Source organism: Castor canadensis, chromosome 19, assembly GCF_047511655.1.
Source record: "Castor canadensis chromosome 19, mCasCan1.hap1v2, whole genome shotgun sequence".
Taxonomy (NCBI): Eukaryota; Metazoa; Chordata; class Mammalia; order Rodentia; family Castoridae; genus Castor; species Castor canadensis.
The window spans coordinates 9,410,767-9,427,780 of NC_133404.1; the positions used below are offsets into that span (position 1 = coordinate 9,410,767).

The window sequence follows — 17,014 nt, forward strand, 5'->3', positions numbered from 1 at the left end:
CAGAGCAATTAGGCAAGAAGAAGGGATAAAAGGAATACAAATAGGTAAAGAAACTGTCAAAATATCCCTATTTGCAGACGACATGATCCTATACCTTAAAGACCCAAAAAACTCTACTCAGAAGCTTCTAGACATCATCAATAGCTACAGCAAGGTAGCAGGATATAAAATCTACATAGAAAAATCATTAGCATTTCTATACACTAACAATGAGCAAATGGAAAAAGAATGTATGAAAACAATTCCATTTACAATAGCCTCAAAAAAAAATCAAATACCTAGGTGTAAACCTAACAAAAGATGTGAAAGACCTCTACAAGGAAAACTATACACTTCTGAAGAAAGAGATTGAGGAAGACTATAGAAAGTGGAGAGATCTCCCATGCTCATGGATTGGTAGAATCAACATAGTAAAAATGTTGATACTCCCAAAAGTAATCTACATGTTTAATGCAATTCCCATCAAAATTCCAATGACATTCATTAAAAAGATTGAAAAATCTGTTAAATTTATATGGAAACACAAGAGGCCACGAATAGCCAAGGTAATACTCAGTCAAAAGAACAATGCTGGAGGTATCACAATACCTAACTTCAAACTATATTACAAAGCAATAACAATAAAAACAGCATGGTACTGGCACAAAAACAGACATGAAGACCAGTGGAACAGAATAGAGGATCCAGATATGAAGCCACACAACTATAATCAACTTGTCTTTGACAAAGGAGCTAAAAATATATGATGGAGAAATAGCAGCCTCTTCAACAAAAACTGCTGGGAAAACTGGTTAGCAGTCTGCAAAAAACTGAAACTAGATCCATGTATATCACACTATACCAAGATTAACTCAAAATGGATCAAGGATCTTAATATCAGACCCCAAACTCTTAAGTTGATACAGGAAAGAGTAGGAAATACTCTGGAGTTAGTAGGTATAGGTAAGAACTTTCTCAATGAAACCCCAGCAGCACAGCAACTAAGAGATAGCATAGATAAATGGGATTGCATTAAGCTAAAAAGATTCTGTTCATCAAAAGAAATGGTCTCTAAACTGAAGAGAACACCCACAGAGTGGGAGAAAATATTTGCCAACTATACATCAGACAAAGGACTGATAACCAGAATATATAGGGAACTTAAAAAACTAAATTCTCCCAAAACTAATGAACCAATAAAGAAATGGGCAAGTGAACTAAACAGAACTTTCTCAAAAGAAGAAATTCAAATGGCCAAAAAACACATGAAAAAATGCTCACCATCTCTAGCAATAAAGGAAATGCAAATTAAAACCACACTAAGATTCCACCTCACCCCTGTTAGAATAGCCATCATCAGCAACACCACCACCAACAAGTGTTGGCGAGGATGCGGGGAAAAAGGAACCCTCTTACACTGTTGGTGGGAATGTACACTAGTACAACCACTCTGGAAAAAATTTGGAGGCTACTTAAAATGCTGGACATCGATCTACCATTTGATCCAGCAATACCACTCTTGGGGATATACCCAAAAGACTGTGACACAGGTTACTCCAGAGGCACCTGCACACCCATGTTTATTGCGGCACTATTCACAATAGCCAAGCTATGGAAACAGCCAAGATGCCCCAGCACTGATGAATGGATTAAGAAAATGTGGTATCTATACACAGTGGAATTTTATGCAGCCATGAAGAAGAACGAAATGTTATCAGTTGCTGGTAAATAGATGCAATTAGAGAACATCATTCTGAGTGAGGTTAGCCTGGCCCAAAAGACCAAAAATCGTATGTTCTCCCTCATATGTGGACATTAGATCAAGGGCAAACACAACAAGGGGATTGGACTATGAGCACATGATAAAAGCGAGAGCACACAAGTAAGGGGTGAGGATAGGTAAGACACCTAAAAAACTAGCTAGCATTTGTGGCCCTTAACGCAGAGAAACTAAAGCAGATACCTTAAAAGCAACAGAGAAACTAAAGCAGATACCTTAAAAGCACCTGAGGCCAATAGGAAAAGGGGAACAGGTACTAGAGAAAAGGTTAGATCAAAAAGAATTAACCTAGAAGGTAACACCCACGCACAGGAAATCAATGTGAGTCAACTCCCTGTATAGCTATCCTTATCTCAACCAGCAAAAACCCTTGTCCCTTCCTGTTATTGCTTATACTCTCTCTACAACAAAATTAGAGATAAGGGGAAAATAGTTTCTGCTGGGTATTGAGGGGGGGGGAGCGGGAGGGGGTGGAGTGGGTGGTAAGGGAGGGGGTGGGGGCAGGGGGGAGAAATGAACCAAGCCTTGTATGCACATATGAATAATAAAAGAAAAAGGAAAAAAAAAAGAAATAAAATGAATTCTCTCCCTCAAAAAAAAAAAAAAAAAAGATGCTCTCTCCCAAGAATTTGAATACTGAGCAGAGATGCCCTGACAGCACTTGGAAAAGTTTGTAAATTTCTCCCACTAAGACCTCTGGAGCTACCTTTTTGTCATTCTTGAGGCTTATGTTTGGTTCAATTCTGCAAACTCCCCAATATCGCTGCAATAGTTCAAGTTCCCCAGGAAGCAGACTGAGTCGGAGCCTTGTGTACAGAAAATTTATTAGACAGTGCTCTCAGGAACAATGTCCCCATGAGGGAGGGAGGGAAACAGGACTAGGCAAAGAGAAACATGACACAGGCCTCAGGAATTCCCCTCGGTTAACTGGAGCTGGGATGGTTCTTCACAGAATCCTGTCTTGAAACACTGGGCCCAGACCTTTGCACCTCCACACTGATCAGGTAGGTATTAGGAGCAGGCTGCCACCAGGAAAGGGATGCAACCTTTCAAGGTGGCTCTCCCTAATGAAGGGCAACTGTAAGGGAGGGCCTCAGCTCTGTTCTACTAGCAGCCAACATCCTGGGCACTGAAGGAAAGCATACCCCAGTCTTAAGGAGGAATTGGAAGGCATGCCACAGCATCTATGGCTTCATCCAATACTTCTTTTTTCTTACTTAAGTTCAGTCTCTGCTTGAAGCAAAAAATAACAGCTGATATATTACAGACTCCAAGCAGTCTCAGACTATAGGCTCCAATTTACCTCCTGCCCTTGGAGAGCTGTCCTCAACAACATCTAAATCAAGGCTTATCTGTCCAACTCACGTCGCCTGCATCCAAAAACCAGAAGAACACAAACCCACATCAACAGGAACATGGTGCAGACTGACACCCGGTGTGGAGTTGTGCCTGGCAATCAGTTTGTGTCTGTTAACTTTCTGTTTACAATAATGATGGTAGGAAGGATGTTAGGTGGGGCTTTTTTTTAATGTAGTTTCTTCAGAATCTCCAAAGTAGGGACAATGGATGACAAGTATCCACACATTCTAAAGAGAAGTAATAAATAAGCATGTTGTTTTAGCCTGAGCTCCCAGAAAAGCAGCACCTGGGACAAGGAACTGCATGCAAAAAGTGTACTTGGGGAAGCAATTCCAAGAAACAGGAGTAGGGACCAGAGAAGAGGGAAACAGAAGAGACAAGACCAATCTGAGGGTGAATTATCCAGCCAATCATCACCATGCACAGAGACTCAGTGCTACTAGCCCAGTGATCCTCTTAAGGGCTGGAAGAAGAGAGAATTTACCCACTAGCTGATGCCCTGTCCTGGTCAAGCACTGTCCCTTGCTGGTAAACTCCCCTACAAATCCAGGTTAGCACATGCACCAGCATGGCTACAAAGGTTCTTACAAGGGTCTCACTGAGATGTGACATGTCAGGGTGGAAAATCATGTAGATGAGGAGAGGTGTCATATGGCTTCACCTGTATGCAGCCAGTTTGCTACATCAATAACTACAGAGAGTACTCCGTAGTACAGCACAAGAGGTGTCCACCAAACACATCTGTGCAGATTTACCAATGGGGAGCATAAATGGTTCTCCAACTGGCCCTCACCATCATCCAGTTACAGGCTGCATTAGAAAAGACAAGAGATGAAGCAGATTCTATAAAGGAAGGGAATGTGCAGGTGCAGAGAGTTCTGTAGAGCTGTATCATTTTCCTTCCCCTCCCCTGGATTCCTTGCCACTACCTCAAACCAAAGGGTCTGGTATCAGGCATCAGCTCCGCCTGCAACTGGAGACACCTGGATATGATTATCATGGCTGGAAAGAAGGATATTTAAGCTGAACTTCCCCATCCGTCTCTAACATTTGCCTATTCCCACATTAAATTTACCTCTGGACATCAGAATTTTGATCCCTATAGAAGTGTTCTAGGGGCTGGGGATGGGGCTCACTGCAGAGTACTTGCTACCATACACAGTCCTGGGTTTGATACCTAGACCACACACACACACACACAGTTCCTCTAACATTAGCATGCATAATAATACCCTGGGGGAGTGTTAGAAATCAAATTTCCAGTTCCCTATTTCTATAGATTCTGATTTAATAGGCAGTCTGCAGAAACCAGTTTGAAAACTCATACTCTAGAAAACACTGCTGTCTGACAGAACTTTCTGCAATGATGAAAATGCCCTTTCTCTGTGCTATTCAACAGAGTGGGCACTAGCCAAATGGGGCTATAGAACAGTTATAAAAAGGCTAGTGTGACCAAGGAAGTGAGATTTAAATTCTATTTAATTTTAATCAATCTGAATTAAAAAGCCACTTGTAACTAGGGCTTAGAACTTTGCTACTTAAAGGGGACCAGAAACATGCATGTCACCAGAGATTGTTAGAAATGAGTATCCCGGGTCCCACCTTAGATGTACTGGATCAGCATCTACCTTTTAACAAGATCCCCAGGTGATCCACATACCAATAAAGATGGATATTCACTTTCTAGAATACTTGGTTACCTTGCCGAAATCTCTCATTCCTGGACCATCTACTATTGGTTAACACAATTCTCTTGTTATAGACTAGTTCTCATATTCAATTGTAAAAATCTAGTTCTTACCAAGCACATTAGATGCTGAAGTAACTAGCATTATTGGTCTGGAGGGCTGTGTATGTATGGGGAGAGAGACACAGAGAGAGAGAGATGGACTGAGATGATTTGCTTATGTAGCCAGGTTGGAAAAGGTCCTATATGCAAACTGGATCTTATTCTCTGGGCAAGGGAACCAACAAAGGCTGATAAGCAGGTAGGTGGCATAAGCGGTTATTCTTAATGGATATAATGAATGGATATGGAAAATGGCCTACAGGAGATGACCACACAGATAAGTAATCTCACCGTCCACTGGCTGTTATATTGAGTATGCCTACAGGAAGTGGAATTTAGTCCATTTTGTCCCTAGATTTGAGGAATAGCAGATATTTAGGAGTTACAGCAATGTATCTATTCTTCACAGTCAACATCCACAGAGTCTCAACCCAGATCTTCAAATTAACACAGCATCCTTTATCTCCCAGCTTGGGAGGAAATAACAAATTTTTTTTTGCATTTCAATTCTGAGGGGATTATTTCTTGATGATAAACTAAACGTTCACCATTTATAGTCACAAACTCTTTGGGATGTGACTCACTACTGAAACAACTGTTTGCTTTGAAAATGTACTTTTTAAATGTATGATTTTAAAAGCATAAGTAAGACATTCATGGGACACACAATAACTAAAACAGTGAAATACAATGAATGTTCACTCTGATATCTTGTTCATCAGTACTGATATGAACTGTTGTCATAATCAGCCACAAATGTTAAAATGAAAAGCAGCTACAACTGGTGGTGAGAAGAGAGAGGATGGAACAGAGAAAAGTGGGAGACTTAAGTGTTTCTAGTTTTTGATCTAGTCTTGGGAATCTTTTGATGTATTCAAAGGACAGTAGGTCCTGGTCAGCCAGGGAAAGTCTAAAAGTAAAAGACCCAAAAGAAAGGAACGTATTGTTTCCTAGGTGACAGGTTTTGTAAAGGCACCTTACCTTTAAGGCATTTATAAAGGAATAGCTTGAGAACTTATTCCTTTTAATGAAACAGAAAACATAAGCCCAACAACCACAATAACAGCCCAACCACAGCATGCAGACAGAGAGTGAGGAGGCTGGTGTTGGTACACAAGTGAGACCAGGAAGACAGAGGATCACGGGGAGGCCAGCACCAGCAAGCACTGAAAGCAACACACAGTTAATGCCGCCAAGGGAGAGGTGGGACCTTAGAAGTTAATGTCCCTGCAGCTCAGGTAAAGTCCCTCACAGAGTGACCAGTTTACCTAGCCCAGAATCCATGCAGATGGGAGTATGCATCCTTACAGCAGTGGCCTCCAAACAGGGTGACCACCCCAGAGCACAAGCAAGGCAATTCACTCAACTTTGTCTTTAAAAGAAATTAAGTTTTGCTAAACATCAAATTTAGATTAACAGCAGCCCCTACCCCACCTGCATTTTGCAGGGTTCCAGGGCAAGTATGTTATGTAAATTGTGCTTGGGGAAAACACTGTTGGATGGTGTGAGAGAAGGCATTTAGTTGCTTTCAGCATATTGAGTCATACTGTGGTTTCTATACGTATTTCCAGGCACAAGGACTTACCTACTTGATTATGTTGTCCCTGCTAAACCAACCCTCTTAAATTGAATAAGTAGCTTTAAAAGATTCTTATAAAGAAACAGCAAACCCCCAAAAGAGTAATGACAGCTATTCATGAGCCACACAATGAAAAAACATTACGATTTGCCAAGAAGTCAGCCAGAAAACTTGAGATGATCATGAAGACTTTTGAAGTGGGGATTCGTGCTCCCTCATGGTTAAGGATTCTCGAAATTCACATACACAGTGAAAAGTGGGAAGACAACAGGATTAACAGAAGCTAGAGACCAAGAAGAAGATGAACCTCTACAATGTGTTCAGCAATATTCAATGTCCTGAAATACCAACTCTCATACTTGCTAAACAATGCTCACTAAATATAATCAAAAATGTTTACTAGCCTTTTTAAGGTTTTCTCACTTATTAGCAAAAGACAAAAAGTAGTATGACACTCTAAAAAATACTGGTTCTTCATGTCATAGAAATATGGGTGAAATACTTGGTAAAAACTGTGGATAAGAAACTGAATGTTTGTTTTTGTCAGGAAGCACTACTGGATGATACTGCTGACAGTCTGAAGACTTAAGTGCAGGAATAAATTTTCCAGGATGGGAGGTAGAGTAAAAGAACAGATGTTTCCAACATGTTTCCTCATGCAGTCTCACTATAAGAAGAAAGGTACTAAAGGAGAGAGGAAGTGCTTATTTTTCAAAATTATTCACCCTAAGAAAGAGCTGTACAGGCAAACTAAGTTCCCATTCCCTCACAGAATGGCTACTTTGACTGGAATTTTTTTTTAAAGGTAGGATGGTAGACTCCATATTAAGTATTCAGCACATAATTCAGAGGCAAGAAATGTCATACACAAAGTGGATTTCACTGATGTAAAACAAATAAAATTAGAACCTATAAGATACAGTAGAACATTTACAACTTTTTGTGATGTGATGGAAAATGTATGTGAGAAATATTTTGATTCACTTAAATTTCCCTGATTATCTTAAGGTAAAATACTTTCAAAGGAGCTATTAAACCTGAAGATCAGTTTTACAACTATTTTTTGCACAGAACCAAGTGTTCCAAATTTTTTTGACCTTTCTGAGATTACAAATGCTTACCATTACAGTCAGAGTAAAAAGAATGTTTCACCAGTGAGACAAAAGGGAACTACTTTCAGAAAAGGACTTCAAGCTGAGTGTGTGGTTCAATGGAAGAGTGCTTGTCTAGCAAGTGCAAGGCCCTGGGGTTGACCTTCAGCACTATAGATAGAGAGGCAGATAGACAGACAGACAGATAACAAATAGAGAGAAGAGGGAAAGCAGGCTGCAATATAGGGAAACATACTGAAAATGGTACTTTCACATCTATACAACTAAACTCTTGGAAGCAAGAGTTTTCTAATTTGGTTTAAAATCTAAGAATTTTGGTAAGTTTTGAACTCATTTACTAATGAAGTAAAACTGTGGCATCTTCTGATTAATGCAGAATGATAGGTCCATCCCAAGAAAGGGGATATTGACTAGCCAGATTTCAATAAGAAACATCATTCCAAAATTGGCAGAGAGAATGGAAAAATGTGAGTATTGCAACACACTTGCATTTGGATCTCTCTCTTAGAAGGAATCAGCTAAAAAGCTGGTAGAACCAATTACTGAAATTAGAACCAGACTTTTGAATTATTCAAAATGTGTTAAAATGAGATTTCAAAAATAAACCTTATTTTATACATAAACATACGTTTGGGACACGTGTACATGGGGATTAGAGACGACTCTTCAAGGGCAGGATGTCTAAGACCTTCCAGACATTGAAAGGAAGATGACCAAACAGATGCAAAGGAAAGTGTTAAGAAGGAAAAGCAGTATGGATCACGTGACACACGCATATAGCCGGACCAAGGGATGCCACTGCAGGAGTAGAACACTTGTTCTGGATAATCCAACCGTGAGACGATCCTGAGGGGACATACCTCAGCAGGGAACAGCCACCAACACAAAAAACAGCAAGTGTACGGCATGGGCAGAGCAATGTTAGACTGGTTCACACCTTCAGCAAGAATTCATCGCTTACTTATTTTGTGCTGGAGTTTATGGGAGGTCCTGAAGCAGACTACGAATTTGACAAGAGAATGTGCCTTTTAGGAGCTGCAGGTCTACAGGAGGAATTAAGCACATACATGTATGATTAAAATACAATGTGAGCAACTGAATTTCAATGATCTCTGCAAGGAAAAAAAAAACTGGAGCCAGGAACTGAGCTTCTGCATGAAGTCACATCTATCAATCTCTTGATTAGTAGGACAATGAGATTAAATGTGTATTGTTTCCAACCACAGATGGATTACAACTGTGTATAGTTCACTTTCTACTTAAATTAAGCATGGTTCTGTAGAATACATACTTCCAGTTCCCCAAGAACTGTGCATACATCTGGTTGCTATTTCCTTTCTATCTGTACTTCTTCCTCTCTCGAGACCCTCATCATTCTGGCTGCATGTTGACCTGTACGCCTCAGTTTCAAGGCCTTCTCCTCAGCCTCTGCTTGTCCCTCATCGGAGTGTCAGTGCTGTTATCATCTGCACCGTTCTACCTTCCGATACCCCATGCACAAAGGTCACTGCGGAAAAGCTGCTTTCGGGAGAGAGCCTACAGTTTCTGACTCTTAAGTTTCAGCCCCTGAATCTTCTGGCCAGTGATTCCACATACCACTACCTGCACTTGAGGAGCTGGGTAGAGCAGGTGGTTTTTATACACTGTCCCTTGGTAGAAGAATACACAAGTGGGGTTGACAGGGCAAAACTTTCTAGACCTCAACAGCTCAAGAATTTTATGGTTTACCAATTTTACATCAACAGTGATGTCAGCTCTATTAGCATTCACCTTGATCTTACAGTTGAATTTAACACTAAACAAAATTTTTAATCAGCATAACAACATTTTTTTATAGCTTATAGGAATTCCATTTCCCTCCCATTTCTTATTTTACACCCTAGGGTTGGCAACATGGCTGAAGTGGTAAGAGCACCTGCCTAGCAAGCATGAGGCCCTGAGTTCAAACCCCAATGCAGCAAAAATAAATAAATAAATGTCATTTTACGTCCTAAATTTACAGATCTACCATTAGCCCAATTGACATTTTTCAAGGTTTTTATTTTTTTAATTTTATGTATGAAATATCAAACCATATGCTATTATCCAAAGAACAGTAGATCTGTGTTTCAAATGAAGCACTTCTAAATATATTCATCTATGTCATTAAAAGTAGGATCTGAGGGTGTGGCTCAAGTGATACAGCACTTGTCTAGCAAGTGCAAGACCCCAGCCCTGCTCCCCCCAACCAAATAATAATATCAAACACCCACTCTACATCTAGTTGCCTACTCAACAGAAGAAGTTCTTTGGAGCCCACCGTCTAGTGAAGGGGACAGACATGGCCACTAATAACTGATATGTAGGACAACATGACAAGGAGGTCAATGGCCAGACCCATTTAAACAAGGAAAGGACCATGAGCCTGCCATGGGGGCAGACGAAGACTTCACAGAAGAGGTCAAGTAGGAGTGGAGTTCTGAGGCTGCACAGAAGTGCCCGAGAAGAGCCAAGGGAGACAAAGTGCAGTATGCTCACACAGTGCAAGGGCAGAGGCAGACTGCAATGCTGAGGACATGGGACAGAAGGAACACATGGGCATGGGGAGAGAAGAGGCTAGGGAAAGAAAGGGGAGGCTTCCCGTAAGGGTTTTGTATGCAAAAGAGGGCATTTGGCTTGGGGCTCCAAACAGTCCCCAACAACTGCAGTCAGGAGTGCCTCACAACCAGATTCATGTTTTATAAGAGCACTCTGAAATAAACTGGAAGCAAAAGAAGCCAGATATGAGACTTGCCTAGTTCAACTGATAAATACCACCAGCTGAACTAAAGAACAGCAGGATACCGAAAAGGAAAGAACAGATGTCACAAGCATTTCAGAGGCCAGGTTAACAGGCGTTGGTGACAGGCTGGAGGAAGGGCGTTAATAGAGAGCCATGTCTAGGAAGACCCCTAGGTGTCTGGTGATAACCAAATCCTCCCCGCCACAAAACTACTTCTCCCTTAACGTGAGGCCATCTGCCAACTTCCAGCCCACATCAACCTTGATTTCCAAAGCAGAAGCCAGGAGTAAACAGAACTAATTCCTAACTTACGAAATATCAGATCTTAAACTCCTTAGGGGCTGACCACAGAATAGTAGAGATGGGAACCCATCAGTTGAATGAGAATATTTAAATCACAAAAGGTTTCCATCTATGAACCACCAAAAGCTACAAAGTGTTAAACAGAAATTTTCAGAATGAGTAAATGATGAAGTGGTACAATATTTTCAGGGAACTTTGTACCCAAACCAAATACCAGCAAATCAATTATTAATTACTGAGTCTCCACATGCCCACCAGAGACTGACCAAGCCCGTGACAGGATACAGTGAAATACAGCATCCACCCCCAGTGTGTTTGCCTTCCTCTCACATTTGGCATCAGAGCACAGTTCCTCATAAATAGTTAACTTAAACTTACCAGGTTAACACCAAAAAGCTAAGCAGAAAATCATATACTGACAGCCTCCATTTTAATTAATACTCTAGTATTCAAACTTTTATTGAGTTCTAAAGATAGTTTTATGTTAGGTATTTCATACTTACACTAAAAAAAAATGCAGTCTATAGTCACCTTCCTGTGCCACTTTAACTAATTTTTGACAAGGGAATATACATATATTTTCTTTACTTTGGTACAAAACACTGATTTTCTGTAATCATCTGACTCAAGATGCTGAGGAGTCTTCATAAAGGACTTCATCTACCTTCATGTCATGCTCATCCACTGGGACCTGGAGGCAGATCTGCTCTTTGAAGGCCAAGGCCATGATGTACGGCTTCACTTCCTGATGCTGAAGACAGCGCTTCAGGTAGGCATCATAGTAGCCCCTGCCCCTGCCCAGCCGGTTGCCATCTTTGTCAAACCCAAGACCTGGTATGAAGATGAGATCAAGTCCTCCTGTGGAAAAGAGGAGCAAATTTAGAATGGCATGTGGGTTTGTTTTCTAATGACATTTATTCTTTGTCTGATTTCTAAAGAAATACAGCATTACTATAGAGAATCCCCAAACCAGAGTTGGACAAAGAAGGAAATAGCAATTACTCAGCAACTTAGTACTGTATCCACCCTTCCAGCAGCTCTTTTGTGTATATCCCTATAAAAATGCCAGATTCCACAGGGCCAACCACACCCGTTAAAGAGAATTTCCAAGAATGGGGTCCAAGAATTTTTTTTTCTCCAGCAGGCAGGTGATTCTACACACCTGTCAGGTTTGGGAATCAATGCCCCGAGGATAATGACAGGTGGAGGAGTGGGAAGGGGTGAAGGGGAAGTCAGCGAGAGCTGTTTTCAAAGTGGGTAAGCAAGAGAGAATTAGGTATTAAGAGCACCAGACCAGCCTGCCCCCTCTTTGTTTCTCTACCATTAACAGGCAAGGCCAGGCTGCCAGGCTATCCCAGATTCACATGAGAGGGAATTGACCTACTCAGAAACATCCCAAAGGTACAAGACAGAGTCCCATATCTGGTCCTCTGTCTGGAACAACTCCCAAGTAGCACTGGGAATGTTGGGGGAATGGCTCAAGTGATAGAGCACTTGCCTAGCAAGCACAAAGCCTTGAGTTCAAACTCCAGTACCACCAAGTTAAAAAACAAAACAAAAAAAACCAAGTAGCACTTGGACCAGACCAGCCATGGCATCATGGCACAGAACAGTGTTGGGGCTCAGGGTGAAGGAGGGTCCTGTTGGCTGTAAAGGTCACCACAGTGATAGATGTGTGGGGACTACCATAAAGAAGGCAAGAAAGGTTACTAGGTGGAGGACCTGGGTGAGTCTTAAGAACACAGGGAATAGTCCTTCAGGTCCTACAGGGAACACAAAGTACAACAACGGGCACATGAACCACCTCACATATCCAGCCCAGCAGTCTGCCCTGGGGATTCCAGGACAGGGCCTTGGCCCCCTGAAGGCCATCCTGGGGACTTCTGGGTGATCTACAGCTTAGTCATGGACTAACCACTCACACAGTATTGCCACAAGACATACCAGGATTGGAAACCAAGAACTCCAGAACCGAGTGTTAGGAGTAGAGATGCCGAGACTGCCAGTGAAGCTGGCCCCCACTATCAGCAGATGTCCCGACTCCCTGCAGAACTGTGAGAACGCAGCTTCTCTCTGCCTCCCAGCTCATACCTGTCAACCCTGCCTGCCAAAATCCAGCAAAGCAGACCAGGTTACAGTCATGACCTTCCCATGTAAACCTGCCTGTGTATTCCAATCCCTATCTGCTACAAGGCCCCAGTCACTGACCTGTGTCTTTCCTCCCTGCCCCAGCCCAGCTTATCTGTCTCTCCAGGAATGGTCAGTGGCCTGTGCACTTGGACTCTGCTCCTTCAGATCCTCCTTCTGTTGCCAGAGCATTCTCAAGTTGAAGGTCAGCTCTGTCTTCCAAACCTAGACACATGCTCACATATTTTCCTAGGATCCCTTCCTCTTTATAGTATGAAAAGGATTTTGAAAGTTTTCTGGGGACACCCAGTTCCTGTTTCTGCAGATGCCAGTTCAGTTGTCATAAAATTTACATCTGTGTAACATTCATCTATTTCAGTTCGAGACGCTTCTGCCAATGTCCTCCAAACAATAGAGACAGCAGGTAATAGAGACTCCAGCACAGGAAAGGTGGTCAGGGAAAGATTCATGGAGTACTCTGACTTGGCCTGGGCTTTTAAGGACGTGTCAGATTTGAGTCTGGGTATATTCCAGAAAGCAAAAGAAGGACAAGAGGAGAGAAGCAAACTGCTGAGAAGGAGTGGGCACAGCTTATTTGCTGGAGAAGGAGGACCAGGCTGAGGAGCAGCAGAAAATGGGGGGTATGCAATTCCCCGGTATAATTTTAGTAGGAGTATAAAATGGTACAGTTGCAATGGAAAACAACATGTGAGTTTTTCAAAAAAATAAAAAATAGAGCCAGGTGCCAGTGGCTCACACCTGCAATCCTACCTACTCAGGAGGCAGAGATCAGGAGGATCAAGGTTCGAGCCAGCTCAGGCAAAAAGTAAGGAGACCCTATCTCAAAAAAAAAAAAAAAAACCCAACACAAAAAAGGGGCAGAGGCATGGCTCAAATGGTAGAGTGCTTGCTTAGCAAGTATGAGGCCCTGAGTTCAAATCCAATACCACCCCCCAAAAAAATTTATAATTATCAGAGGATTTAACATCCCACTTCATAGTATTTATCCAAAAGAAATGAAATCAGAGTCTCAATGAGATTTTTGTACTTCTATGGTCATTGTGGCATTATGCACAATAACCAACAGGTAGAAACATCATGGTAGGAATAAAGAAAATGTACTTGCATACAGTGGAATATATTTCAGCCATGAGAAAAAAGGAACAGATAGCAGATTAGAAGCGTCCACCATTTTGACTTTGTGAATAAGAGTTATGTAACACAGGAGAGACTATATTCTGCAGAGAAAGAGGAAGACATGAGGAATCATGAAGGAGGTCACAGGATGGTGAGAAACCACAGAGAAATTGAGGCAACAGAAAAGCAGCACAGTTCTAGGCCCATCCCCAGGTTCCTAGGAGGGGAAGAGAAATCTGAAGACACTATCACAGGGTAAAAACATCCAATCAAAAGATAAAGATTGGAGAATTTGGTTAAAAACCAAGACCTGGGCCTGGGGTTGTGGCTCAAACATTAGAGTGCCTGCCTGGCAAGCATGAGGCCCTGAGTTCAACCCCTCAGCACAAAAAAAAAAACAAAACAAAAAACCAAGACCTGATCACTTGTTGCTCATAACAAATACATTTCACTGACAAACACAAACAATGGCTTACTGTAAAAGAATGGAAGAGATTTCTAAGCAAATGGACACCAAAAGCAGGCAGGAGTAGTGATACTCATATCTGATAAAACAGACTTCAAACCAAAATTAATCAGAAGAGAAAAGAAGGTCAGTTCATATTAATAAAGAGAACAATTCATCAAGAGGAGAAACTAATTTTTAACATATATGCACTAAACATTAGTTCACCCAATTTAATTATACAAACACTAATGGACTTATAAGCACTGATAGACCCCCAAAAACAGTAATAGTGGTTGACTTCAATACCCCACTCTCAGCAATGGATAAGTCATCCAGACCCCTCTCCCTCCAAAAAAAATCAAGAAAATTCACTTTAGAATTAATCAACACTATAGGTCAAATAAACTTAACAGACATCTATAGGATATTTCATCCAGCAGCTGTATGATACACATTCTTCTCAGCAGCCCATGAAATGTTCTTTAAAATAGATCACATTGTAGGACACAAAGCAGGTCTTAACAAATGTAAGAAAATTGAACTAGCCCCCTGTATTCAATTAGATAACAATGGAATAAAAAAACTACACAAAATATTCAAACACATGGAGACTAAACAATACACTGTTGAACAACCAGTGGGTCACTAAAAAAAAAATGAAGAGGCATCAAAATCAAAATACAACCTACCAGTACCCCTGGGATACAGCAAAAGCAGTGTTAAGAAGAAAGTTTATAGCTATGAGCATCTACATTAAAAAAAAAAAAAAAGCAAAAAAAACCAAGACCTCAAATATATAACCTAACAATGCACCTCAAATTCCTAAAACAACAAGAATAAGCCAAACCCAAAATTAGTGGGTAAAAAGAAATATTTAAGATTAGAGCAGAAATTAATTAAACGGAGACTTAAAGACCTTATAAATAATCAATGAAACAAAAAGTGGCTCTTTGAAAAGATAAGTTAGATTGATAAACCCTTAGACAAACTGACCAAAAGGGAAAAGACCTAAATTAATAAAATTAAGAAATGAAAACAGGGATATCATAACAAATACCAATGAAATTCAGAGGATTGTTTTAGAATACTTTGAAAACCTATTTTCTAATAAGCTGGAAAAGCTAGAAGAAATGTATGAAGTTCTAGCTTCATCTGACCTACCAAATTGAACCAAGAGGATGTAAACCACTTAAACAGATCTATAACAAGTAATGAGACTAAGTAGTAATAAAGAGTCTCCCAACAAAGAAAAGTCCGGGACCCAATGGATTCACTGCCAAATTCTACCACTTTTAAAGAAAAAATAACACCAATGCTTCTCAAAGTATTCCATGAAATAGAAAGAAAAGGAATATTGCCAAACTCATTCTATGAAGCTAGTATTACCCTGATATCAAAACTGGAGGATAAGGACATAACAAAAAAACCAAAAATTACAGACCAATTTCTTTAATGAATATAGACACAAAAAATCTTCAATAAAATACTTGCAAACCAACTTTAACAACATATTGAAAAGATCATGCACCATAATCACATTAGTTTCATTCCAGGGATGCAATGATAGTTCAAAATACACAAATCAATAAATGTACTGCAACATTTAAGTAAATTCAAGGACAAAAATCACATGAATCACCTCAACAGATGCAGAAAAGCCTTTGACAAAATTCAACATCCTTTCATGATAAAGTCTCTGAAGTAGCTATGAATAAAAGGAATATACCTCAATAAAATAAAGGCTATAGCTAATATCATACTAAATGGGGGGGGGGGCGACTGAAATTATTTCCTCTAAAGTCAGGAACAAGATAAGGGTGACACTCTCTCCACTCATATTCAATATAGTATGAAATTTATAACCAACACAATAAGGCAAGATAAAGAAATAAAAAGGATTCAAATAGATAAGGAAAAAGTCAAATTCTACATCTACAAGTAGGGATACTTATAGATGGTATGATACTATACTTAAAAGACCCTAAAGTGTCCACCAAAAAACTTACGGATCTGATAAACACAGCAATGCACCAGGATACCAAATTATCATATAAAAGTCAGTAGTTCTTTTATATACCAACAATGAACAGGCTGAGAATGAAATTAGAAAAATAATTCCACTCACAATACCCTAAAAAAATGCCTAGCAATAAATTTAACTAGAATATGAAAGACCTCCATAATGAAAATTATGAAACCTTAAAGAAAGAAACTGAAAAAAGACACTAGAAGATGGAAAGACCTCCTATGTTCAAGGATTGGAAGAATTAATATTGTGAACATATTACTGAAAACAATCTGCAGATTCAATACGATTTCCACCAAAATCCCAAGTCACTCCTCACAGAAATAGAAAAATCAATCCTAAAAATCATATGAAAATATAAAAGACCCCAAATAGCAAAGATAATCCTGAACACAAAGAGCAACACTGGAGGTCCAGAGTTCAAATTATATTACAGAGTCATAGTAACAAAACTAGTAGTGGCACAGACTCAAAGACCAATGGAACAGAAGAAAAGACCCAGAAATAAACCCACAGTTATAAACATCTGATTTTCAATAAAGGAGCCAAAAACATACATTGGAAAAGACAGCTTCTTCAACAAATGGTGCTGGGAAAGCTGGTTATAGAGATTC

General features: G+C 40.3%; 1 protein-coding gene across 9 annotated transcripts in view; it reads right to left on the reverse strand.

Moving 5' to 3' along the window:
- Positions 1 to 17,014, reverse strand: part of Mthfs (methenyltetrahydrofolate synthetase) — a 275,932-nt gene that overhangs the window by 158,079 nt on the left and 100,839 nt on the right. For 8 of the 9 annotated variants that reach the window (XR_012443824.1, XM_074061484.1, XM_074061486.1 and 5 more), the window contains exon 3: positions 11,327 to 11,520. Coding sequence is in view for 8 of the 9 variants with exons in the window: in XM_074061484.1 (XP_073917585.1) it covers positions 11,327 to 11,520 (194 nt within the window). In the remaining variant the exon portion in view is untranslated. Of the gene's footprint in view, positions 1 to 11,090; positions 11,521 to 17,014 lie in introns of those variants that run through there. The other variant, XM_020180350.2, reaches the window with a different exon arrangement.